We start from the raw sequence: 26,635 nt of genomic DNA on the forward strand, positions 1-26,635 counted from the left end.
GCGTAGAGTAATAGGGCATAAAAGATGTAACACTGTTTTTTGCATGCTCTCCTGCTTGCAGGAGGCCCGCCACTGTAATTGCCATCTCTGCCAATTCTAAAGATTCTTTAAAGTCTTTGTTTCAAAGCCATTGGTTTTGGGCTTGTTGGATTTGGCCCAAAATAGCATTACTGGGACCAAGACTTATACCAACCACAGGCTTCAGGATGCCAGAGCACAGGCCTGGGGCCTGTGCTGGCACCATTCACCAACTGCAGCTGCACCGGGCTGCAACGTGAGGCCCTCTGGAGATATCTGCATTACCCAGGGGCCAATGTGGGATCCAACTGGGCTATTCAGTGAAGGAGATTTGATACCTCTTGGGGAAATTTATGTTTTGATGGTGTAATCTGAGATAGAGCAAAGGAGATTTGGCACCCAAAGAGACAATCTAGGGATGCAGACTGTATAGTGTGGTACACTAGGGGTTGGAGTATCCAGAAGACAGTTACAGCACCTATGGGGCCATTTAAGGCACCAGGACTGCAGCATGGGACCCACAATGGGAAACATGAAGCTCAGGACACGTCTGGGAGCTGAATCTGGGGTCCAGTGAGGTGACAAAAACTTGGTTGAGGGCACCTGAGGCTCCTCTGGGGCATCTGAGATGCCATTCGGGGATCCTAGGGCTGCAATTCAGGGTCCATTGGGACACTGGGGGTACAAGGGATGCCACATGGGGACATCACAGGGGACCTGAACTCCATAACTGGAAGTGATGGATGCAACATTTCTGCAGGGACCCAGCCACATGACAGACATTCACATCCCAAAGCCTCCCCACTGCCCAGCGCACCGCAGAGCTGCCTCCCATTCAATGCTATCCCACAGATCCATCAACATGACCAACTGCCAAAAGTCAACCATTTTTTGTATGAAAATGCCATTCTGGCAGGTACAGAGAAGGAACTTGGCAGGTGGAAGGGGTTGTACAGGAGTCAACAGCAGTGGTAACAGCCAGACTTAGGGACACAGCTGTCACTCAGTCCAGCGGTGGCCACAATGAGGGGCTGTGCAGACATAGTAGAGCCTCATGGCATCCTGCAGAGTAGGAGGAGGCGATGGTCACAGGAGGGGGACATGAAGGGGTGGCAGCAGCAGAGATCAGGCTGTGGGATTTTGGGGTGGTGCCTCACCTCAGCTCTTGCACTGTGCGACTGGAAAAAAACAGCCTCCTTGTGCCCACACCTGGGGGAGAGAAAGGAAAGCAGTGACACAGCAAAGACTTGGAGCCCTTATACAACACAGGAACCACAGAAGGGGATGTTAAATAACCCCACAGGGAAGTAATGGAGCTGTCAGGAGGGTACAGGTGATGTACAGGGTATAGCAGAGCCCTGCAGCATGGCAGGGATACCATGCCCTCGACACTGGTAGTGTTGGAGCCCAGAGGGAAAGCAGCAGGGCTGGGGACATCCCTTGGCCCCAAAGGAGCCTCTCACATCCCTGCAGGGGGTTCTGGTCCACACAGGGCTCCCCAAGTCCTCACTTCTGGCAGGGGTGGTCCTCAGTGCGTGGCAGCGTAGGGTCCTGTGAGACATCAGCGATGATCTGCGTGAGCTCACTGTGAGAAGACACCCAGATTGTTAATCAACCCTTCTAACGAGCCCCAAGCTAGTTAATGACCCTGTCATCTCCATTATTAAATTTATCCTTATTAATTGCTCTTGACTTGTTCCATCTTACTGCCTTCTCCTTATCAATTACTCTATTCATTTCTCAGTCAATCTTATTAACAATTCCAACAGTTCCTTTATGATTCTTACTAACTGCCTATGAATATATACCCCCTATTAATTGTCCCCATTAGTTGCCCTCCAGTCAGCTTCCCTCATTACCTATCCTTATTAATCACTCCTCATTTACACCTTGATCACTGTTATTAACCCAACCATTCTGTTATCATTCTTATTACCTATGAATTGATCCCCTTTGTTGATCCCCTTTGTTGCCCTCCAGCCAGCCTGCCTTATTACCTCATTACTGAGCCACCCGCCAAGCACTTTCCTCACTAATTACCCCCTTACTAACAACTACCAGCAGTCTTTTTGAAATCGCAGCCCCCCCCCATTCACCAGCTTCCACTGACACCCAGAACAGGGACGGCCAATATGCCGAGGTGGGAGGATCGGGGTAGGGGAGGACATGAGGGGGCCGTCTTATCGGGGAAGGGCCCGCTGGACGAAGGAGGGGTGGCACGGATGGAGGTGGACGGCTCTGGGGGAAGGAATCCCGAGGAAGGGCTGTCGGGATGGGTCCCACGGGGGTCCGCACTCACTCCACTTCGTGCGTGATCTTGTTGACGTAGATGCAGCTGCTGTCGGCCTCCTGCTGGTAGTCGCAGTTGCGGCACTGGGGGCAGAGATGGGAGCGGGAAGGGTCACATCCCGGCCCAGCTCTGAGCAACGCGGCTCGGGGACTCGCCGGGCCCGTGGGAAGCACCCGAGCCGCGGGGGCTCACCGCGTAAAGCAGCACACGGCTCTCCTTGTCCTCCTTGGGGTACAGCATGTTGTTGCTAAAGAGACGCAAAATCAACGCGGGGCCGGGCCTGGGCCGTGGCAGGGCTGGGGATCGGGCTGGGGATCGGGGCTGGGGATCGGGGCTGGGGATCGGGGCTGGGGATCGGGCTGGGTCCCGGCCCCGCTCCCGCCGCCTCCTCACCACTCCTGGCAGAAGCGGATCCCCACGAAACCCGGCTCGGACGGACCCTCCGACTCCATGACGACTCCGCGCACGCGCACCGCAACCGACGACGGCGACTCCACAGGGTCAAAAAGTATCGGAGCGAGGCCAGACGGCCTTAGGCATGCGCACCGCGACCGACCACGGCGGCTCCGCGGGGTCAAAAGACATCGGAGCGCGGCCGGAAGTTCCTGCGCGTGCCGAAAGGGTTCTTCGCCGTCTCCCCGCGTGGAATCATTGAGTTTGGAAAAGAACGCTCAGATTTAGTCCAAGCACCGTGCTCAATGAGCCGTGTGGCTAAGTGTCACGTCTGCACATTCTTGAACACCTTCAGGTGACCCCACCACTTCCCTAGGCAGCCTGTTCCAGTGTCTCACCACTCTTTCTGAGATTTATCTGCTTCTTAATATCCAACATGAACCTTTCCCTGGCACAACTGAAAGCCATGACTTCCAACTCTGTTTCTGTTACCTGGTGAAATAGGTGACTCCCACCTTGGTACAGCCTTCTTTCAGGCAGTTGTGCAGAGCTGACTTGCAGAAATCAAACTCCATAACCACAAAGTAGTTATAAAAGCAGGTATGCTTATCAGTGCTGTGCACACATGCTGGGTGCAAATGGGGTAATCCCTCCTATCTTGCACACCATGAGGTAGAGGCGTATACCATGAATAGGAGGGATATTACAATGACTTCCAAGAGATTATTATCATATTCTCCACCCCTAGCCCAGCCCTCTTAGCATGTGTACTGAATCATAGTGGTGGCCTTCAGGGGTCGTAGGATGAAGGCTTGAAGTCTTCCTCTTGTCCTTTTTCACCTTTGGTCTGAGTTAAGCCTAATCTCTGCCTCTGTCTTTGTAGTTTAATTGTTACATTCTGTTCAAGAATAGCGTATCCTGGCTGAATGCAATCCTCTCAGCCTTATCTTCCCTAGCTTTTACAACTGTGTTATGCAAATCTTGCCTCCCCTTATCTTCTTTAAGCAGTTCAGCAAGGTTTGAGCAATTCTTACCGTTTTTAATCAATTTTAAAGAAATACATTTCACATCAATTACATCACCCCGAGCCTCCTCCAGATGAAACAACCCCAGTTCCCTCAGCCATTCCCTGTAAAATTCATGTTCCAGACACTTCACAACTTCGTTGCTGTTCTCTGGACAGGATCCAGGGCCTCAGTGTCTTTCTTGTAGTGAGGGCCCCAAAACTGAACTGCCAGACTCATCATAGTATCATAGTATCGTGCGAGTTGGAAGGGACCTTAGAGATCATCGAGTCCAACTCCCGGGATTCGAGCCCTCTAGTGTAGCATAGCGGCACTTCTACCGCTTGCGCCACAGGGGGGATTCGAACCCGGGCCTCTGGTGTTGCAAGCGGCGGTTCTAACACCGTGCGCCACCGGGGGCACACACGGTGTGGCTGTGCCAGTGCTGAGTACAGGAGGACCATCATCTCCTTGGTCCCACTGTCTACACTATTATCTGATACAAGCCAGGATGCCACTAGCTTTCTTGGTCTGGGCACGGTGCTGGCTCATGTTCAGTCAGCTGTCAATTAACATTTCCAGATCCTTTTCCTCCCTGCAGCATTCCTCTGCCCCAAGCCTGTAGTGATGCATGGGATTGTTGTGACTGAAGTGCAGGACCCAATACTTGATTTTGCTAAAGGTCATACAGTGAGTCTCAGTCCACTGATCTAGCCTGTCCAGATCCCTCTGTAGGGCCTTTCTACCTTCAGGCAGATCAACAGTTCCTCCCAACTTGGTTTCATCTGTAAACTTAGGGAGGGAGCACTGAATCTCGCTTTCAAGATTATCAATAAAGATAATGGGATATCAACAATAAGGATGTCATCAGTCTTGTCACAGGAGAATATTTCCTGCCACTGAATACGTGCTGCCATGTGCATGGCTGTGGTGCCATGTGGGCAGCAGTAGGGCTAGGCTATTGCAGGGGCAGGGCTCTGACAGACCCACAAAGCAGTTGCCAGGAGGTGTCAGCAAGGATAGGCTCCAAAAATTAAATTTATTTCAGTTGCCTTTGTGGTGGATGCACGGTGTTAGCAGAGGCAAATCTTACCTGCAGCTGGTCTCTGCAAGAAAATCAAGAGCAAAAAGAACAGTTTCAGTTGCTGCACGGGAGACCAGGGCTGAATTAAAGACTGTGCTGATGCTGAATGGAGAGTCTGATTTAATGACAGCAGGTACAGATGGAGCTGAGAGTAGATGTTTTTGTTGCTTTACAGAAAACTGGTCTCAATTTTCTGTATTTCTATTGTCTTTATATTGAGATTTTTATTTTATTTTATTTTATTTTATTTTATTTTATTTTTATTTTTATTTTTATTTCCCCTTTGTTGTCTTCCTTGGATTGATAGTGTATTTCAACAAGCCCTTCTGATTGCCCTCCCCATCTCTGGATAGTTCCATCCTGTCATGGGTTACTTAGATTTACCTGTGCCCAAGACAGGGGCAGCCACCCCATAGGGCCCCCGGCCCATAAGGGGTGGGAAAAAGGGAAATATGGGAAAAGAGAACAGTGGCAGCAATTTAAGGAGGAAAACTTATTTTACTAAATATGATATCGGAATACAAGATAACACAATATAATACAATATGACTGAGGCTAATAAACACAGAGAACAAAACACAGAGAGAGAGTCCCTGAAAACCGAGAGGCCTACTGTGAATTCTAGGCAACACGGCTGGAACGCTTCCCACTCTGCGAGAGTCCAAGAGAGAGAGAGCTCCAGCCTGGAAGCAAGATTATATATGTCCTCCTCCTGTGACTTATCTCTGGCCGCGACGTCCTCTGGGATATGTAGTTCTCCTCCGAGAGCTGAGTACTCGGGACGCTGCCATTCCACGGAACTGGAGCATGAACCTTCCAATGATCCATACTGCACATGATGTTATGATGTGGAATATTGACAGCAATACCACAAAACCATGACACATCCCCAGCTCAGCATTGGCTTCAGTGGCTCCATTCCTGCACTCACATGCCAGGTCTCCATCTGTCTCCAGGGCAGTCTGTTCCCCTTTTGCACTCCCTGCACTTCTTTCTGCTGTTTGAAATCCTAATTCAGTGGTCCCTGTTCATCCATGTCCAGGGTCCTGCCAGACCCTGCTGGAGTCCCTTCATGTCAGACCAGCAAGCTCCTTGACTCCAAGAACACTGTCCCTGAAGATCCAAGATAGACCCATTGGAATCTCACTTTCCTGGACAGTCCAAGTGCATACTCAGCTAAATGAAACCAACACTCCTGCAGGCAGCTGTGAACATGAAGTGACTCCACACTAGCTGTGCTGCAAAGCACAAGAAGTATACCCAACTGGGTTGTGACCACAAATACCAATCTCCCTCAAAGGGTCTAATGGTTGTTACAAGTGCTCTAAAAGGCTAGGGAATCTTTCTAGGGATACTGCAAGTTTCCAGGTATCTTTTTGGTTGCAGCCAGAGGTCTCTTTCCCTGTGAATGTCAGTAATCTTTCTCATTCCACTGAATCCCAGAGAAGTAAGTGTTCTTCTTTCCCTGTATATATCTTAATATAGCACTATCCTTTGAGTGAAACCACCTGGACTGATCTCTAACTTTGTGGGCCCTCATTCACTGCCCACCCTTGGCAGATGAGGCCCATGGAGATCCCCTGGAAGCTCCAGACAACTCTATAGTCCCTCCCTGGAGGATGTTCTCTGTCCTGCCACATGTGGGACTGCCATGAGGATGAACCTCAGTGACCTTTCACCATCTCTGACATTATCAGACATGATAATTATCAGTACTGTGAGATTATCAGTACTGTGATGAGCTTTTTCTCCTCCAAATATGTGGAGCAGCAACCTTTCTGTGGAACAGGAGCTCAATCTTGTTCTTGGCACCAGCTCTGAAAGGAGAGCCAAATCTTCAGTCAGCACATTGTGAAGATCCAATTTAATAAAACAGATACTAAGAGCACTGTCCTGGAGTTTGTCATAGTATCAGGAGTTAGCAGAGCTGTTTCATTCCTCCATAGAAGCAGGAGGAATGCAAACATTTCTCTAATAACATAATAAATGCTAGTGGCAGTAAAGATAGGCAGTAAAGATTGTAGTAAAGATGACAAATTAAGGACAAGGTCTGCCAGGGGATAAGCACAAAATCATTTGTGGAGAGAGAGGATAAATTTATCTCTATTAAGAAACATCTGTAATATCACATTCTGAAGAGCATCTTCGAGCTCCTGGTTCCTCATGCTGTTGATGAGGGGATTCATTGCTGGAGGCACCACCAAGTACAGAACTACCAACACCAGGTACAGAGATGGAATGGAGATGGTGGGGGGCTTAAGGTAGGCAAACACAGCAGTGCTGATGAGGGAGACCATGGCCTGGAGAGGGAGTCTTTGTGCCCTCCATACTCAGAGGGCATCTCTGGCACATCTATGAAGTTCTGCATAGAGGAGAAAAGAATAAAAAGAGAGCACCCAAATGCTACACAGACACCAGTCATAATAGCCCAAACCCCTGTAAAAGCAGGAGTTTGTGCTTATTGCCACAAGCTCGGCTGCCCAGGAAAGTCCCACAGTGCGGAGACTTGCAGGTGGCCACAGTGTTCATATGACATGACAGTAAGCAAGAAGAAACTGTATAAGACCTGGACAACACATCCTGCATCAGAAACATCAGAAATGTTCCTGGTGCCCCAAGAGCACTGGCCATGGCTTTGCAGAAAGTGGAGGAGATGCAGCCCAGATCAAGGAAAGGTCCATGGGGGTGTGCAGGCAGTGGCTGCATTCTATGGCTGTGAAGAAGAGACTGTAGCCCAGGAGGGCAGCCAGGTAGATACACAGGAAGAGCTGAAAGTGCAGGAGCTGCAGATCTTGTGTGTCTGCAAGTGTCAGGAGGGAGAACTTGGTGATGGAGCTGCTGTTGGACCTGTGCTGTCTCTGGACATAATGACCTATTAATGGAAGGAAAAATGGTAAAATGCAAGGGTGTACTTCTCTGAAGAAAAACCTACCTCCTTTTCATGGAGACCTTTGCAAGTCCCTTGCCTGAGCTCTTGTTGGTGCAAATTGAGGGTGCAATAAGGATCAGGAGACTCTGGTGTGGACTCTGAATGAGTCTTTCTGCACTATGCCAACAGGTAAACAGAATTTCAGTGTGAACTCGGGCTCAATTCACTCACAATAAAATGCTCCTCAGCATGGGTACTCCCAATTCACCTGACCAAAGAACAGTGCTCTGTGGGTATGATTTTATGTATTTCTACTTGCTCCACCACTGAGAAGTGTTTTTAAAGCAGAAATCTGTGAAATCTGTAGTGCCCATCAAGCAAGACAGACAACCAACCAACCAAAAAACAAAATACAAGTGCTGAGAGACAAAGGGAGCAGCATACAGCATAGAGGACAGCTGATGTATCCATCAGTCTCAGTCTCAGCTGCCCCGTGCTTTCACATCTGAGGATATGTGAACTCAGATGTTCTCCCACATGATTCTGGATGCTGCTGAGAGCACAGGAATCCCAGTTCAAGATGCAGAACTCTCAGTTTTTACATACTTGAAGATCTCAGCACTCCCTTTCTTGCCAGGTATACAGAAGTGTCACTGCAGCTGCCTACATACAGCAGCACTTACATCTTATTAGCCCATTAGACTCAGCTCTGCCTTGCAGATCCCTCCTGGCAGCAGGACACTGTCCAAGCCTATTTTAATGTGGGCAGCTGCTAAGGGCCATGTCGCACAGGCCCTGGTGATACTGGACATGCAAGGATAGTGTTCTCTATTGGCAGAGGGGCAGAAAGGAATTTGCTGGGGGAGAGTAAGGCTTTGGATTCTTAGTATTTTCTTGGATGTTACAGACTCTATTTTCATAGAAAACAGAAAGGAGAGACTCAGGAAAGCCAGACTTGAAGTAGGTAGCCCCTGCATATATCTCTTATCTTGCAAAGCCCCACCAAAAGTTCGCTGGGGTCCTGCGCAGAAGAGAGTTCCCTACTCCATGCTGCAGCCTTTGGCAGCAGAAGGCTCCCACCCAGCCTGGGGGGCTCCTAACCCCCACACTTCTCCCCACAGTCCCCTGGGCAGCTCCCCAGGCAGGCTGAGTGCTGAGCCTGGCAGGTGGCAAGTCCCATTAACTCCATTCCAGCCAGACCAAGAACAATTGTGCTTGCTCAGAGGAGGTGTGGCCATATGGCCTGGGTGCACTGAGGAGAGAAGAAGGCAAAAGTGAGGACAAAAATCTGAAAGGGCACAGAGGGATATTCCCAATTGTTTTAAGGGGAAAATCATCTCCATGACTGGGCATCAGTGCTGGGTCAGGAGAAAGCGCTGATTAACGTGATCTCACTGTTAAGTTGTCCCTGTTCAGGGCAAACCATGGTTCTCCAGGGTTCCCTTCTGATTTAAAACCCTGTCAGAGCAACACTGCTGTGTGTTGAAGCATCACTGTCCTCTGTAATCCCTGACTGGACCTCTCCTCAGGACTGCACAGTGAATGTGTTCATTGTCAAAAGGAGATTCTTCTTTATGGGCTGAGGGACAGTGCTGAAAATGGGGATACGAAAGAGTCAGGCATTGATTTTCTCACACTCAGGACATTTGTAGTGCTTGTCTCCTGTGGGGATGTGCAGGTGGGAGAGCAGTGTGGAACTCCTTCTGTAGCCCCTCCCACACTCATCACATATATAGACTTTGTCTCCTGTGTGGATGTGCTGGTGGGAGATGAGGTCAGAATTGCTCCTGAAGCTCTCCTCACACTCAGAGCATTTGTAGGGTTTCTGTCCTCTGTGGGTACGCTGGTGAATCGTGACTTGGGAACTGCTTCTAAAGGCTTTTGCACACTCAGGGCACTTGTAGCGTTTTTCCCCCGTGTGGATGCGCTGGTGGACCATGAGCTGAGACTTGCTTTTGAAGCCCTTTGCACATTCAGGGCACTTGTAAGGTCTTTCTCCTGTGTGGATACGCTGGTGGATCATGAGTTGGTAACTAGTTTTATAGTCTTTGGCACACTCAGAACACTTGTAAGGTCTTTCTCCAGAGTGGATACGCTGGTGGCATTTAAATTCAAAACTGCTTTTGTAGCCCTTTCCACAAATGGAACATTTGTAGGGTCTGTCTCCTGTATGGATACGCTGGTGAGTCATGAGGTGAGAACTGGTTTTGTAGCCCTTCCCACACTCTGAGCACTTGTAGGGTCTCTCTCCTGTGTGAACGCGCTGATGGATCACCAGGTGGGACCTTCTTTTGAAGCCCTTTGAACATTCAGAGCATTTGAATGGTCTCTCTCCAGTGTGGATGCGCTCATGGATCAGGAGATTGGAACTGCTTCTGAAGCCCTTCTCACACTCAGCACACTTGTAAGGTCTGTCTTCTGAGTGGATGCGCTCATGGTAATTGAGCTGAGAACTGCTCTTGAAGCTCTTCTCACACTTGGGACACTTGAAGGGTTTGTCTCCTGCGTTGATGCACTGATGGATAGCAAGGTAGGAATGACCCTTAAAACCTTTCCTACACTCATTGCATGGGTTCTGCCCATTCTTCTGGCTCAGGTCTTTTGGCTGCTTTAGATCTTTGCCACAGACCAGGGTTTCTCCCACTGTCTTTCCTGGATGGTTTCCCAGAGGCTTCTTCAAGTGCTTTCCTTGCTCCAGGCCTCCTTGGAATTCCCTTCTGTTTTTTCTAAGAGAGATACCACCCCACAGACTTCTGGATACACCACTCTCCTGCAGATTCTCCTTTAAATTTGTGATCCCATCACCTGCTGGATGACACAGAAAATCCAGGACTAGCTTATTGTGCCCAAAATATGCACCACCTGATCCCACAGGGGTTTTTGCCAACCCCAACCTCCTCCTTTCCTCCACCACCTCACCTGGGCAGATGTCTCCTGCCATGTCCTTCAGGCTGTGTACATCTGGGATCCAGGGATCTTTCCCTCCCTCAAGCAGGGAGATCACCATGGGTTTAGATGCTTAAATAACAGAAATAGTGGAGATGAAGGCATTTCCTTGATTTTGGCATATCTGCTTACGCAACACCTCCACTATGAGTCCCTGCCTTCTTATGAAACCACAACTAGGGCCTGAGTGACACATGGCCAACACAGACTGACTTGCTCTGTGTACAGTGTGATTTCAATCTCTGAAAATTACGCAGGGGCTTTTCTCAAAAAGCATGACACACAGCAATGCAAGGGAAGCATGCAGGGGGCTGATCCTACCCGTCTTGACTGATGCCACAGTGCATCTGTGTCTTCTATCAGAGTTGTGAGCATATTAATAGCTTCTGAAAATCATGCATTTTTAGGGCATTAGTCAGTATGTAATTTTAACATATTTAATCTCTGTCCTGCCTGCAAAGCCCTCACCAAGTGAGGCTATGCACTCGTATGTCTCCAGCATCACATCTCGGTACAGCGCTTGCTGTGCAGGGTCCAGCAGCTCCCACTCCTCTCTACTGAAATACACGGCCACATCTGCAAAGGTCACGGGCTCCTTGCTGCAAACACCTTGGGCCTGAAGAAACAGATTGTGGAGGAGAGAAACTTCAGCCCCAGCAACTTCTCTCCCCAGCACACAAACGCATGAGCAAAGGCATCTTATTCTCTCCTTGCAGTCACATCACTTGCACCTCTGCCTCGCTGGCTGCATCTCCCGAGCCCCTACCTGGAATGGATGTACTGTGGCCATTTGCTACCCTCCTGCAGGCTGGAATGATCTCAGGTGAAAGGCAGGCAGTCTGTGGGGACAAAAGGAACAGTAGGGCAGTTGTGAGGGAAAGCAGCAATCCTCATCCAACCCAGCCCTCCCCAGGTGTGGCAGGTGAACCCAGCAGCAGCTCAGCACCACATCACCATTTGATCACTGCCCCCACAGTGGGATGAGGAAGAGAACTGGAAGCAAAACAGAACTCATGGGTTGAAATACCTATTGACTAAAACAGGAAAGACAAGAGAAGCAAAAATACAATTAAATAAAAGAAGCACATATACATACATACAAAGCAATTTCTCACCATTGAGACAGACCAATGCCCAGCAACCCCCAGCAGCATCTCCACCCCCAACACCTCCCACAGCTGTCTTTTTTTTTTTTTTTTTTTTTTTTTTTTTTTTTTTTTTTTTTTCCCCTCTGTTTCATCATACTATTTTCTCCCCCTGTTTCTTTTTTGGAGAAGGTGTGAGTGAGCCAGGTGGTGGTGCTTAGCTCTCTGCTGCTGTCCAACCACCACACTCAATCCTCTGTCTCCTGGAACACAAATGCAAGGAGGAACGCAGAGTGCTTTTGCAGAGAATGGAACTGGAGTGCAGTGCCTGAGCCAGTGCAGCAGCTGTGCATAAAGGGACCTTCAGTTGTAGGGGCATCTTGAACAAAAACCTTTGGAGGTACAATGAAGAATGACCAGCCCTGTAGTTCAGGGGATAGCAGAAGCCTCAGAACAAGTGAGCAACCAAGCCAACTGCTCACCGAACAACAGGTAGCATTAAAAGTGCCACCACCAGAGGAAGATCTTGTCTGTTGGGTCCCCAGAGGGCATATGGGGGCTGGTGGAGTGGGAAGTGAAAAATACCAACTTGGAGGCTTTACATAAGAGTCGAAAAGGAGGTGGGGATTTCCATAACACACTGAAATCCATATGTGCAGAGGTATGGAGCATAGTCATTTCACGTCTGGGCAAGTATACGTAAGTTCCTTCAAAAGTAATGCCTCTTAATTCCAGGGAAACTACAACAGATAAAAAGAGCACAATAGCACTTTTAAAGAGAGCAAATTCTTTGCTACAAAACACTGTTTTTCAACACAGACACCACCATTAGCAATGCATTTTTTCCCAGCAATGAACAAATGCCTGTATTCCGCTCTCATAAAAATTTGCATCAGCGGAGGTGACCCACTGTGTTCACTGATGGGACGCACCACCCACCACTTCACTGCACTCACATACACTGTTTATTCTCCATAAACATTCAGCAAGCATCAATGAATGTCAGTTGGCACCATTTTTTCTGCTTGGAGTAGATTTTATTCCATGCTCACTGCTGTCATCTGGCGTCCTTTATCAGTACTAGTAGTTTAATCTGCGGGTCTTTTTACTTCATCGTGGGTCTCTCTGATAGTCTTTATCTCTTGTCCTCTAGATGAGTTTTTCACAATGGCACATGCTCAGTAGGTAGATGGAGTAATTTATAGATATGAAGACTGCAGCTCTTGTCTGTCCAGCCATTGCAACACGTCTGAGCCTCGACTTAAAGACAAGTTAAACATCCCACTCCTGAACAGTGTGATAATGCCTTTACAAGTCAACAACCCCTGACAAGGATATAAATACACTCGTGTTGGAAGACTACCAATTTTTGGTGCTGGACAGACAAGACCCAAGTGATAGAAAATTTAAGGAGAAGAAGTTAATTAATTAGCAATACTCATGTATAACTAGCAACACTTTACGTTCAGCCAGTATCCATATGTTTAGTTGAACACCGGGAAGATTTGTGAACCTGAAGTACTCAGACAACGAGGAACCATGGGAGGAAAAGATCAGTGTCACATAATAGGGCATAAAAGATGTAACAATGTTTCTGCAAGCTCTCTTGCTTGCTGGGCACTCGCCATTGCAGTTGTGAATAAAACCTGCTTTATCAGAGATACCGTCAAATTATTTGGATATCTTCAACATACACCATTTTGCCGGATCGGCCCTCTGCTGCCATCTGGCACATGGCAACAACATGTAATGGAATATCAGTGGGAAGGTTCAGCCTCTACTGCCAAGTCACCAATGTCCATCTCTGATGTCATGGGCCAACATAATAAAAAAGGAAGCATTACTTTCAGAGTATCCCTCGTGAAATACACAGTATCATCAATATGTAAGTAACAGAACATTTTAATTTTTAATATTTCTCTTAAAACATTAAAAAAAAAAAGAAAGAGAAAGAGAAAGAGAAAGAGAAAGAGAAAGAGAAAGAGAAAGAGAAAGAGAAAGAGAAAGAGAAAGAGAAAGAGAAAGAGAAAGAGAAAGAGAAAGAGAAAGAGAAAGAGAAAGAGAAAGAGAAAGAGAAAGAGAAAGAGAAAGAGAGAGAGGTAGTGAGATATCTGAACTTGCTTTTGTGGAACTAATACATCACTTTTGTTCATAGGCAGTGGTTGCAATCCAGTGAGCTCCCAAGATGATCATCAAGAGCTTTTGATGAAATTTTATTCTTCTTATACTTCATCCTAGACAACAGTTCACAAATGTGCACATTGCAAAAAAGAGATGACATGAATAAGGTGTGATTGAGAAGTGAGGGATATTTTTCTCTGGTAAGAGAGGTCTTGGAAAAGTCTGGTAAAGAGACATAATCAGATTTTTGAGTTGAATATCTGATTGCAATTCTATACATTCCAACTGCAAATTTCCAGGTCATGTACTTATATCAATTGGCAACAATGTTGCAAACATAAATTGATGATTTTTTTGGTAATTTTGAAACTCATTCTCAAACTCCTTTGGGAGTGCTGACACTAATCCTCCAAACCTCATGTGAGAGCTGATTAAGGTATTTGTAAGAGTCTGGAACTACACAGATCAAGGAGCCTCCACCAGACCTTTAAACAAGGGAGGGACATCAGCACCTTCCTTTCACTGCTACCTTTCACCCATAGGACAACACAAAGTGGAGTTCTGCAAGTCATCCTGGCTGATCACACTGTCCTGCCTATCCATGACTTTCCCTTAAACCCCTTTTTTCATCCTTTCAAGCAACTCAACTATTACAAAGCAACTCAGTTATGTAACTCTTTCATGCTACACTCGACTTCCCAGCATTCTGGGGAAAAGTCCAGGAGACTTAATGTCATGGTTTTGCAATTTTGTAATTTTGCTATCAGTATTCCACATCATAACATCATGATAAAGCATGGATAATTTTGACGAATGTGTGGCTCACAGAAGAACATTAACCCACGACACTTATCTAATATCCCAAGGATGCTGTTGCTAGATAAACCCATCATAAAGCCTCTAGAATGTATCAGTTCCCCTCAACAGGATGTTCCTGGCATTTTTCAGAGCCACAGTCTCATTAACTGTAGTACTGGTCCGGGGGTTCCACCTGAAACATGGTTGCTGGAAAGTGTACAAGTTTTGGAGTCATCCCTCTTATGTCTGCAGAAATCAAGATCCTCTATGTAACCATACTTACAGTGATGCCTTAGATGGCCTCAAGTTTGCTTACCGTGTGGTACAATACACATACTGTCCTCTGAAAGGTATACTCCACAGAACCAAAAATTCTTATAGTAAACTATAAAGATACCTGGACTTGCCAAGCCGGTACACATTTAGTACCACTTGGATAGGTTTGGGGATGTTAAAATGGAAAATATTTAACACTGGAGAGACAAGCAGGATTGAAGTGTGGGATAGCAATCCCTTCACTCTGCCCAAATAGAATATTTAAGTTTACCACCCCTTGGAAGCAGACATGCTGACAAGCCAAATCCTCACCTGAATGACCTGGGTGGGAAATACATGGAGTTGAGATACCTAACTATTATACCACTGGACAGGAAATCTTTCTGATGCTTGAAAACATATTTGCTTCATCTATCAATCTGAGAAGATACAAATTTCTTTTAAAGAACATAACCTGTTGTCAAACTGTACTAGATACACTTTTGAGAAATTAAACTCATAAGAACCAACGAGTATCAAAAATGGAATTGCAAAATTTATCAGCATTTGATATGTCGTTCCTCAAAGAACAGGTGGTATGTGGCATGTTACACTTAATTGAAACAGAATGTTATATTAGTGTTCATAATACTAACACCTCTATACAGTAAGTTCAGGAGAAGAAAAAAATTGCAGACCAGACTTCTGAACTATTCCTGTCACTTCAACCAGAAGACCGGGTATTTGACCACAGCCTAGTTTTCAAACTATTTTACAATCTTTGGTACTGGCCAGGTGGGAAAAATGATTGGTGCAAATTGGTATAACCTTCTTAATTGGATTTGTATTCTTGATGGTTGGCATAGCTGTTGTTAGATGCGTGATCCCTTCACTACTTTCTTCCACCTCTTCTCTCTCTACTCCTTCCCTGTTTGAAGGTGAAGATTACACTCTCCTTTCCACCAGACTTGTAGGGTGGCAAAAGGAAAAATGGCTTACAAATATTGAAGTTATGATTTTGAGTATTCTCCTATTTTTACTGACTAGTATAGCCATAGGTGATATGATTTCCAGAATATCTTTTTTCTTTTCTTTTCTATTATTTCTGTCTTCTTTTTTACCTCCTCTCATAATCTCTCTCTCTCTTTTCCTTTCTTACTCTCTTTTTTTTTTTCCCCACCCTTCTCCCCTCATTCTTTCTCTTCCATTACTCTACCTGCTGTATTCAGATCACCATATTCTTGAGGTGCTCATGCCATGTGGTGGACAGTAACGGACTAATGAAAAACACCATCTGACATTCTGTGATACGTACAGCATGTCTCCAACACCTCCAAGACACAGCACTGCCATGACAACATGTCAAAGTTTGCAAAGCACAGGATCCTGTGAGATTACTTTCTCCAAAAAACAGGTTTTCTTTCTGGCAAGTAAAATTTATTTTACTTTTTTTTTTTTTTTTTTTTTTTTTTTTTAATTGCAAACTTGCTTGCTTATGATTTTGGTACAGTGTACCTGCAAATCTAGCAGGCATTAAAGGGTGTATAATCACCTACATTCCTCCTTCACTGCTGGTGGGCCCAGTGCTAGAACTCTTTGAAGTAAACAAGTAAACTGGTGTTCTCTTTCCTCTGTCCATCACTTTGTCTCTCACTCTTTCCCTGGTTCTCTCCATTTCCTCTCCTTTCTTTTTCTTTCTCTTTTTCCTGCCATCTTTTACTCACCTCTTTAGTGGCCACTTCCTACATTTGATAAGGAAGTAATACCAGTGCCGAAGTATTCTTGATCCACATAATTCATCGTCATTAGAAAGTTGCCTAATGTTGCCTTGAAATAGTTAATTGTTTTTAGAAAATTGTGTAATTTTACCTCAAGTAGTCGATTGCCTCTTGTTAGAAAGTTCAATAAGTTGTCTTGTACTATTCCTCTAATACACTGTCTCGTATTATTCCTCTGAGTCACTGTCTGACTTTGCTGTGCCAGCCACTCCTGCCAAGCAGGGAGTGCCCTATTGGAAGATGGGGTAAATTCATCTTCCTCACAACACACAGAGAGGGACAGGAAAGACGAACACCTTTCTCTTTCAACAAAATAACACCAGGCTCCATAGCAGTTTGAAAGCCACAGAACACACTGCCAATCTTGATTGGACTGTCCTACCACACCCACCACATAGTCTGGATTTGGCACCTTCTGACTGTCATCTGTTCAGGCCGATGAAAGATGGACTGTGTGGGCAAGTTTCCTAGCAACAATGCCGTCACAGCAGCTGCAAAAAAACTGCTGGTGCCGATTATTACGAGTTTAGCATGCAGGCTCTTGTTAATTGTTGGTAAAAATGTGTAGGTAATGGTGGTGACTACGTTGAGAAGGAGTGTTTTGTAGCTGAGAGACAATCTGCTCTACCAGTGTGCTGTGTTGTGCTCTTTGTATCTATTACAGTTTCAATAGAAATAAAAATGAGGTATTACTTTCAGAGCAACCTACGTGTACATGCACATCGTTATTACTGCCATCACTTGATTTTCCCTCTTCACTCTTCCTTTTCTCTCACTCAACAGCTTTTGTACCCCGCCACGAGCTCCTCTTTGCTTGGCTGTCCCCACCCTCCGCTACGCAGCAGAGCGGGCAGTCAGCGCAAGGCGGGCGCACAGCGGGCTCAGCACAGCGCGATCCGACACCCCCGAAGCGGATCGGACCCGCAGCGCCGCGCTGACCGGGGGCCCCGCACGCACCGACCGACCCCGCATGCACCCACGAGACCCCCCCGCCGCTCGGACAACCCCGCTCACCGTGGCGCCGTCCGCTCCGTGAGGTGCCGCAGCCGCTCCGGACGCCCCCAGCGCCTCCGCCGCGCCCCCGCCCCGCGCGTCCTCGAGGGAGGAGCTGAGCCAGGCCCGATCCCGCGGCCGTGTGAGCCCGGGGGGCGTGAGAAGGTTGGGGGATGGTGGGGGCGGTATTCCTGAGGGGCGGGTGGGAGAGTTTCAGGAGCGCTGCGCAGCAACACCACAGCACTCCTTTTCCACAAGTGCTTTCCCTGTGGGTGATGCTGCTGGTGAACTCACAGCAACTGTATTTCAGCAGCAAAGGAAGGATGAGAGGAAATTGAACGGAATGGGTAGCAGGGACCTCAACGATCTGTGTTCAGGGCCAGAATAGCTCTGGAAGAGTCACGAGGACAAGAAAATCTGCTCACGTTCTAGCAATGGACATCTGCTGCTTGAAAGTAAAACGGTTCATTACGACCTCATGTAGTGCTGCATTCTTGTTTGCAACCAGCCCAGAGATTGAATAACCAGAAACCAGGATGGGGAGAAATCACAGGAATTGTTTAAGGCACCCCACAAATCTAAAGGGCAGTAGGACAAGCCTGCAGCCTGTGCTCTTGAGTACCAAAGCACATTTTCTCCATGGAATAGTGCCGCTTGGATGCAGAAATCCCAAAAACACATCCAGGATTTCCTACTAAGGGAATCAGTCCAGTTATGGCACAAAGCACTGCACCCAAGGGAGAGGATGGAAGCAGAGAAAGAAAAAATAAAATCTAAAGGGAATGTTCTGATAAATGGCTCAATTGCAATCACAGCCATGATGTGAAATTGAATATGATTTATGTCCATGTGGAGGTTATTTCCTGGATGCTGTGTATGCGGCCATGGATTGGCTGCCTGCTGTGGTTTGTTTTAAAGTTTGTTTTTTGTTTTTGTTTTTTTCCCCAGTGACAGGGCACAGAGAAGCTGTACCTTTCAACATGTGGAAAAATAAATAAATAAAAATAAACCAAGTCTCATGCAAATGGAAAGGAAAAGCATATCAGGTCTCACCTTCAGCACATGATCTTTGACTTTTACCAGCATCTGGGTGACTTGGTGACACTTCTCTGCCTGGCCGAGGTGCTGTTCTGACAGTGGCATTTCATGTTAGCTGTGAGGGCAATGGCTGCTGAGCAGGTTCCTTCTGTTCAAACCCTATGAGTCTGAAGCTACAGCAGAGCAATAGCATGTTACTAAGGCAGTATGCCCTCTCCTTTTTGATATTTGCTCATCATAACATGCAGTCTGGAGACTCCATGTTTGATAAAGTCCAACACCATGGACACTGGATCATGTTGGAGTGATGATGCTCCTGCCAGCTGTCTTGTGAACTTAGAACCTCAAGGGGAGAAAAACAGATGTTTTAGGTACAAGGAGGGGTAGGTCTGCCCTCCATGGTAAGATACAGGCTATATTTCGCTCTTGAGTCAACATCTCTGCCTGTATTGGAGCATGTCCTGGTCTTCAATCCCATACTCTTTATGGCCTGATATCTGTGGCTGAATCATTATATAAGCTACCAAAGGGGGGGGGGGGGGGGGGGGGGGAGGGAGCGTTCTAATTTGCCACATGGACATGATTAATGAATTAATTAATGAAAACAGGGGTGTCAGCTACTGCCTCTGCTGGCCATACACTGATTACTGAAGGGTTTACTGATCCCCCAACCTCTAACAATCTCCCTCAAGGTGCAAGGAGATCACACCATTTTGGTCTTGACCTTCCAAGGCCATTTTACCTTGTGTTTCCTGGGCTCTAGGTCTTCAGGGGCAGGGAGAAGATTATTCATGGTGCCAACTTGTGGTTTGAGTGAGGTGTCCTTGCCTGTAAGAGGGGAGGCCCAAGTTGTCTGCAACATTCTTAAAGCACTTGGTTTGCCATCTCTTGGTCTCTCATTCAAGTCTCGCAGGGTTTCATAAAGCCTCTTGGCCTTCATTCACAAGGACTGTGAATCTACCTTCAGAAAAACCTTCAGGGTCCCATTATATCTTTCTTTTAGTCCTGTTCCTTTTGGATTATAGGGCAGGTGAAACTGCCATTCAGTGTTGTCTTCAGCTCACTTCTGCACAGTTGCACCTGTGAAATGTGTACCTTGATCACTTTCAGTGACCTCAGGAGTCCTGTACGATGCCATCAACCAAGTTAGAGCTTTGATGGTATAGGCTTGGTTTGCCTTTGGTAAGGGATAGGCTTGCATCAATCCACTCACTGTATTGACACAAGTTATGGCATATCTGGCTCCTTCAGATCGAGGAGTGGGACCAATATAACCAATCTGCCATTGTTGTAATAGGTTTTTTTCCTCAGGTGTCTCACTGTATGTTACTGGCCCAAGTATCTGTTGCAGTTCTTCTTTCAGTGGAGAAGATGACAGGTGGGGTTCTTTGACTAAGATAGGCAACCCAGCGTGCTGCTGTTTCTGATTGGGCTACCCTGATCTTAGGAATGTGAGTTAGGTCTTTTACCACCCCTGAATTGGCAAAGTTGTTTTAACTATAACCTCTGCGGTCTGAGTTATTGGTTCTACTGCCTGCATTGGTAGCCAATAACTGCTTTTCAACCATGCTGAATCCCTCTTCTGCTCCATGCCAAATCTGTGACCAGAACCCAATTGGGAATTGAATGGAACTCTGGCGCTGCCACAGTCCCCAGCCAAACCCTTCTTTGGTTACATGCACATCTAGTTCAGCTGGAAGGGTGGGATCAAATATACCCAGTGCCTGGGCCTGTTTAACAGCTATTTTTGATTGCTGGAAGGCTTCTTGTTCTGTTCTACCCCAATCCCATACTTGGCCTTTTTTTGTTAATCAATATAAAGGTTTTAGCAGTTGTGCTAAGTGGGGTATAAATGATCACCAGTATCCTAATATACTCAAAAATTCCTGCAGCTGTTTCAGTTTCGTGGGAACTGGGAACGCTTGAATCTTATGTATGATTGCACTGGGTAACACCCAGGAATTTAACTGATAGCCCTGGTCCTTTCACTTTTTGTGGATTTATAACCCATCCTGTAAATAGGTGATTAATGATGGTACTGTCTTCTCTAATGCCTCAGTTGAGTCAGAGGTTAGCATCAAATCATTGATGAAAACATGAAAACATGATCCCCATCCGAGCCTGCTGTATAATCAGTGCAATCTACTTGCTCCATGTAGCATCAGTAGCATGATGGGTGGAGGGAATCTTTCCTTTAAACATCCAGTTCAGCACTGGCATTTGGGGTGCCAGACGGAGCTGTGTTTCAGTGCCAATGACTTCAGAAGCATCCTGAACCCCCTCATATGCTGCTAAGATCTCCTTCTCAGTTGGAGTGTACCCTCTTCCAACCCCCTGTATGTCCTACTCCAGAATCCCAGGGGGTGGCCTTGGGTCTCTCCAGAGTCTCTTTGTCACCAAATGGGACCTTTCACTCCAGCAGCAGTGTAGAGAATGTTCTTTACATCCTGTCCCACCCATACTAGCCCCAGGGCCACAACACGGTCTATCACCTGTTTAATCTATTCAAATGCCTGCTGCTGTTCAGCACCCCACACAAAACTGTTCTTTCATGTCACCTGACAGAAAGGGCTCACTATGAGGCTGTAGTTTGGGATGTGCATCCTCCAAAACCCACTACACCCAGAAAAGACTGTGTCTCTTTCTTGCTAGTTGGAAGAGATGTAGTGGTGATTTTGTTGATCACGTCTGCTGGGATGTGATGACACACATTTTGCCATTTTATTCCTAGGAACTGAATGTCCTGTCAATTGTGGCATACCATTTGGCTGCTTTTGACTCCAGTTCATACTGGAGTTCTAACATATCTGGTACAGCAGCACTCAGTGGGGGTCAGACCTCATTCAGACCTCCACTGGCTTTACGCACCAGCCATATGGGGCTGTTAAATGGTGAGTGGGTTCTGCTGATCACCCCCTGACTCTATAGTTGTGAATGGGGAGCAAGGAATCCCTGTTGGTCCGGTACTGCCATCTGTGCACTGTTTTCCTAGAGATTGGTACCTGCTGCTCTTTTACCCATAGTGACCCCAAAACAGACAGGTCTTCTGACAGGCCAGAAAAGACAGACAGCTGCTTAATGTTGTCTGTTTCTACAGAAGCTATTCCAAAAGCCCATCGGTATCCCTTGGGATCCTTGAAATGCCCCTTTCTAAGATAATCTATACCAACTATTGTGGGGGCGGGATTATGGAAGTCAGAGACAACTCAACTAGCACAACTCAACTCAGTTAGCAGCTGAGTACAGATTTATTACTGCACGAGCTAGATTTTATACACTAGATACAATTGTGGCATATGCAATCGTGGCATAAGAAGATTGGGTAACTAGTACGTGGCGCAACACATTATTGGTTGCCTTCTCCCAGCTACACAGTCTAATAAATTCCTGACATCGTGACAACCTGTGACCCTCTCCACTGCCTAGTTCTTGTTTTCATGTTTCTCTTGTTCATTAAGCTTTCTTACAAGGCTGTAATATCCTTGAAGTTATCATGTCCTCCCTGTTCTCTCAGCCAACTCCCAACAGAGTATGCATGGAGCCCCCTGTCCAGTCACCATAGGATGCTTCTGCGAGTCTTTACCAGTGAGGCTTATTTCCATCTCCAACACAGACAATTCCTGAGAGTTCCCAGTTACTCCAGACATATAAATCAGTTCTGTCCCTTTATAACTGGAGGGCATCAGAGTGCACTGGGCACCGGTGTCCACCAGTGTTTTATATCCCTATAGTTCTGATGTGCCAGGCCATCAAATCCACACACTCTATTATCCATTTCCCTCACCTAGCTAAGGGCAGAGCCTCTATTTGGTACCTGAAGTAACAGAAGCAACTTCAGTGGTGGTTGATCTGCTCTGTAGTTCTCTTACCCGTGCTTGTAGTGCAGGAGTGGGTTTGTTGCGCCACTTCTTCATGTCCTCCCCATGCTCACATAGGTAGCTCCACAGGGAAGCATGAGACAATTTACTGCGGTCATTTGCTTGAATAGTGGGGCATTTGCCTTTGATAGCTGAGACTTTAATAAGTTTGACCAGCTCCTTCAGCAGATCCTTTTGATCATCCTGGTCTTCATCATGTGTTTCTGATACTCCCATGGGTTCATCACGATTAATTGCTAGGGACAATTCCTCCTGCATGCCATCCTGGCACTTTATCTGGTCTTTCTGCTATTTAGCACATGGCTCCTATAGAAGCAAGGTATGGCGGTAATTTTTGTTACATGTTTTGAAGTGTAAGAATCAGTACAAAAATTGGGAGTCTTCTGTCTTGGTCTTCGTGTCTATTGGTCATTGCTACCAGTGAAATGGCATACCTCTCCGGTGTTGTTCTTGTGAACTTCTGCCATATTTCAGGTGTACTTGTCAGTCTCTCAGGATCATGGTTGTTGGGTACTGGGTAGGTGGTGCCTGCGTGCACCTGGGGTGGAGTCAGGGAGGTCACGAGTGTCACACAAGGGGCGGTCACCTGTACCACTATATAGGGTTTGTTGTGAGGCATTAAACTTGTACTTTTGGTGTTACGCACTGTGTGTGAGTCCCGTTTGTTCCCCGTGCGCTGAGGCACGGTACTTTCACACGGCAGCCTTAACTTGTCACTGGATCAGGAGGCGACAATGGTCTTGGTGTGGATCATCAGAAACAAATGTGGGATCTTACAGCGTTTCCACGATTGCTGTTTCTCTCAAATACTGGATGCCTTTCTCAACAGTATTCCATCTTATCAACCCAGGCTCCAGCTTGACTTTGAAAGGATATCTTTCCTTCACAGCCACAGCCAATAACATTATTCCCCAGAGGGCAGCAACTCTGTCCGGACATCTACTGATCCCTCTGTCAATAGCTGAGTCTGGTGCAATGTTTCTCAGGTGGTGAGCTTCATTACTATTCAGGGACATGCTACTGTCCCTGTTGTCCCAACACTGAAGCAACCAGGCAACAACAGTTTCATTCTGGTATCGCATAAACTCCTTTCTTGTGCCTTGGATTTCAGTCATTTTCAGGGGTTGGCAAATAGTGGTAACAGTGACTCCCTCCTCATCACTCTCCTCTCCATGCCTCCTACTTTTCTCCTTTGCCTTTCTCGGTGGTGGTTGTTTTGAGGAGGGCCCCTTGTCTGGATCTTCCACTTCTTCCTCCATTTCTTCTTTCCATTCCAGACATGCGGACATCCATTTCCATTTCTGGCCTTCCACAGGGGCAACTGACACTAAAGCTGGTGCCTACTGTGATTGATCGAGATTGACTCAGAGGTTTCCCATTTTGATTTGGATCTCAGTTTGGGAACTCCCTCTCTCCACAACAGTGTTATGGAGCTCAATAAGCACAAGCCAAGCCCCAAAGAAGCTGTTCCTCATTGGATCTTTCTGAGCTGCACTATCCCTTACTCAGATACTCACTGAGTTTCTCAGGGTTCCACAAGTGTTCAAGAATAAAATCCTATGGCACTGGGGGTCCCCACGCTTCTAACCTCTCTCCTAAACCTCTCCATATTCCCTGTCACTCTGCATTCAGTTTTGGTGGAGGCTTCCTCCACATAATGTAAATTACTATTGCAAAGAATACATGCAGAGAGACTGACAGCATGGTACCTAAGCTGGCCTCCTGAACATGCATAAGGAACTGGGAAGAGTACCTAGAGACCAGTCCAAACATCATGTTGTTAGTTAAATTAGCTGGGATGTACAGGGACCAGGCAGGTATCTCCATCAATGCCCTTAATTGATTATAGGTATATGCAACTCTGACACAGAGTATGTGAATGAGAAACCAGCACATTCAATGGAACATAATGGTCCTTAGTCCTCTATACAGTGCTCTTAAAATGAAGTAGGGACCCACATTTGCCTGCATTCTCCACCAATAATTGTCACGGGGTTATCCCTGGATATCAGTCCCTGACAGGGGTGCACAGGCCCCAGGAAAAGGAAAAAATGAAGAGACAAAGGAGGGGAAGAAAGAAAAAAGGAAGGTTCACAGTGTGACCTGAGAGAGGAGAAAGGGCAGAGAGTGAGCAGATATTTTTAACAAAGAGAAAACACAATGGCAACAATCTGAGGAGAAACGGGAATTGACTGAATGTAACCAAACTAAACAAAATGAGAGAGACGAGAGTACCCAAAGTAGGAGTCAAACCACAATAGTGCAAGGGCAGCATTTGCTTTTCTCTGAGGTGAGCTGAGACGACCAGAGGCAGAAAATGGCTGTGGTCCAGTCTGGAGTGCCACCTCGCTTCCTCTTTGCACCAAGGCCTCTGGGGATGCTTCCACTTCCCTCCAGGAACCCAAAATGCCCCAAAAAGCAGTAACATGGAACCAGGACATGAACTCTTTAAGTGCCACTGTTCTGCATGATGTTCTGATGTGGAATACTCACAACAGAAATCACAAAACCACAACAGTGTCTGTTTTCCTCTGGGTCCAGATGCCCCAAGTTTTGGCCTTTAACCAGTCCATTGTTTAGAGATTCCCCATAGATTTAGATAGCTTCCCTTGTAGTAACTAATCCCTGTGGAGTCAGTAAGCTATGAAATTCCCCCTGTTCAGACCTAGATTTTTTCTATTTTGTCCAAGTCTCTCACACTGTTCAATTATCTGATTATATTCAACAATTATATTCAATCATATTCAACACATTCTAAGTAGAGAACTGTTAGACATAAGCAAACTACATATAGAATGCAAATGATTATCAACCTAGCTATTTTCCTAAAACAACATCCTCAGACAGGAAATCACAAGGTTAAGAAGAACCCCAGGTGCCTATTTGCTTTGGATTAAAGTAAAAGTGAACCCAGACAGCAGACCCACAGTCTTCCTCTTCTTTTTTCCTTCAATTTGTCTTTCTAGCACCTGTGAAAATTTGTCTTCATTTTAGAATTATTTTTATTTTTCTTGCATTGCACTTCCTTTCTTTGCTTTTCTTTGCTTTATTTCCCATTGCCCTGATCATTTATTATTCCCTTTCTGATTTTTTCCTCTTGAATTATTACTGCATTTCCCATTAGTCATTATTCTTACATGTTGTGTTGTCTTTTGGTTTTCTCTTTGAGGATCCAAAATTGAGGAGATCCCCAAAGTAGTCCATCTTGCCTTTTCACCAAGACTTTTCTCCTTCTGCTGAGCTGCTGTGGCAGACAGGGACCAACCTCTTCCTTAGCACCTCCTGCATGGTGCAGACCTTCTGGGATGGGAACCGAGCTCTGCAGCTGCTGCCTTTGAGTCCTCCAAGGCTGTTGCTGACAAGGGTTTCTTTCTGTTGATGGAGGTTCCATATCACATCACAATGGATCCTCCCCAGTTGCCTTTTTCACTTGCTTTTCATTTTTGTTTTCTGGATGAAGTGGTCAAAGATATTTCCTTGAATCCTTCATGTTTTCATTTTTCCTTCAGTGCTTTGCTTTGCTTTGTTATTGCTTTACTTTCCTATGCTACTCCAAGCTTTCCTCTTTCCTTTTCCTCTCTCTGTGTTGCTTTATTTTCCTTCATAGATTTAGCCCTTATTCCTTTCCAGGGTGCAGATCTGCAGGTCCCTCCACACCACAAGTCATGGAACCAGGCCAAACCAGCCCATAAACTGCTGACAAAACCCCATTCCTGGAGATATTCAAATCGGGCTGGACAGGACTCTGAGTAACCTGGTCTAGCTGTACATGTCCCCATACATTGCATGAGAGTTGGACTAGATGACCTTTAGGGATCCTTTCCTACTCAAAAGGGTTCTATGATTTTATGATAAGCCATGTTCCCTCAGCCTCTCCTCACAGGTGTAGTGCTCCAGCACCTCAAAAGTACTTTCCCAAACCTGCTCTGGCTTGCTGACATCTTTCCTATGTTGGGGAATTGAAATCTGGAGGCCACATTCTGCGCAATGTCTTCCCTCCATCTTCTGGCCTTGGTCTCTTGTTCGTGTAAAAAATCATAGAATCATAGAATCACCAAGGTTGGAATAGACCTAAAAGATCATCC

At 46.3% G+C, this 26,635-nt stretch overlaps 2 protein-coding genes across 5 annotated transcripts in view; both read right to left on the bottom strand.

Annotated features, from left to right (window-relative positions):
- Window positions 1–892: 892 nt before the first annotated feature.
- On the bottom strand, window positions 893–2,856 carry POLR2I (RNA polymerase II subunit I). Its single transcript, XM_072350377.1, has 6 exons — window positions 2,702–2,856; window positions 2,501–2,555; window positions 2,318–2,391; window positions 1,529–1,603; window positions 1,176–1,227; window positions 893–1,080 (listed from the first exon to the last, which is right to left on the bottom strand). The coding sequence occupies exons 1-6, from the start codon at window positions 2,758–2,760 to the stop codon at window positions 1,018–1,020; spliced, it is 378 nt and encodes a 125-aa protein (XP_072206478.1). The 5' UTR covers window positions 2,761–2,856; the 3' UTR covers window positions 893–1,017.
- A 2,411-nt stretch (window positions 2,857–5,267) lies between these two features.
- LOC140259247 (uncharacterized) overlaps window positions 5,268–26,635 on the bottom strand; it is a 44,802-nt gene continuing 23,434 nt past the window's right edge. The window contains exons 1-6 of one of the 4 annotated variants that reach the window (XM_072350366.1): window positions 19,415–21,391; window positions 17,656–18,845; window positions 11,371–11,443; window positions 11,073–11,220; window positions 10,578–10,676; window positions 5,268–10,466 (exon numbers count right to left, since the gene is read on the bottom strand). In XM_072350366.1, coding sequence (XP_072206467.1) covers window positions 9,274–10,466; window positions 10,578–10,676; window positions 11,073–11,220; window positions 11,371–11,394 — 1,464 coding nt within the window. In that variant the 5' untranslated portion in view covers window positions 11,395–11,443; window positions 17,656–18,845; window positions 19,415–21,391 and the 3' untranslated portion in view covers window positions 5,268–9,273. Of the gene's footprint in view, window positions 10,467–10,577; window positions 10,677–11,072; window positions 11,221–11,370; window positions 11,444–17,655; window positions 18,846–19,414; window positions 21,392–26,635 lie in introns of those variants that run through there. The other 3 variants (XM_072350367.1, XM_072350364.1, XM_072350365.1) reach the window with 3 other exon arrangements.

The sequence above is a fragment of the Excalfactoria chinensis genome, chromosome 15 (genome assembly GCF_039878825.1).
Source record: "Excalfactoria chinensis isolate bCotChi1 chromosome 15, bCotChi1.hap2, whole genome shotgun sequence".
NCBI lineage: Eukaryota > Metazoa > Chordata > Aves > Galliformes > Phasianidae > Excalfactoria > Excalfactoria chinensis.

Bases quoted from the DNA above. Each gene is read 5' to 3' on its own strand.
- POLR2I (XM_072350377.1), bottom strand. From the start codon at position 2,760: ATGGAGTCGGAGGGTCCGTCCGAGCCGGGTTTCGTGGGGATCCGCTTC. The intron at 2,556-2,701 runs GTGAGGAGGCGG...GCGTCTCTTTAG, and splicing joins ATCCGCTTCTGCCAGGAGTG to CAACAACATGCTGTACCCCA. The intron at 1,228-1,528 runs GTGAGGACTTGG...TCTCTCCCCCAG, and splicing joins GAGGACCACCCCTGCCAGAA to GTGTGGGCACAAGGAGGCTG.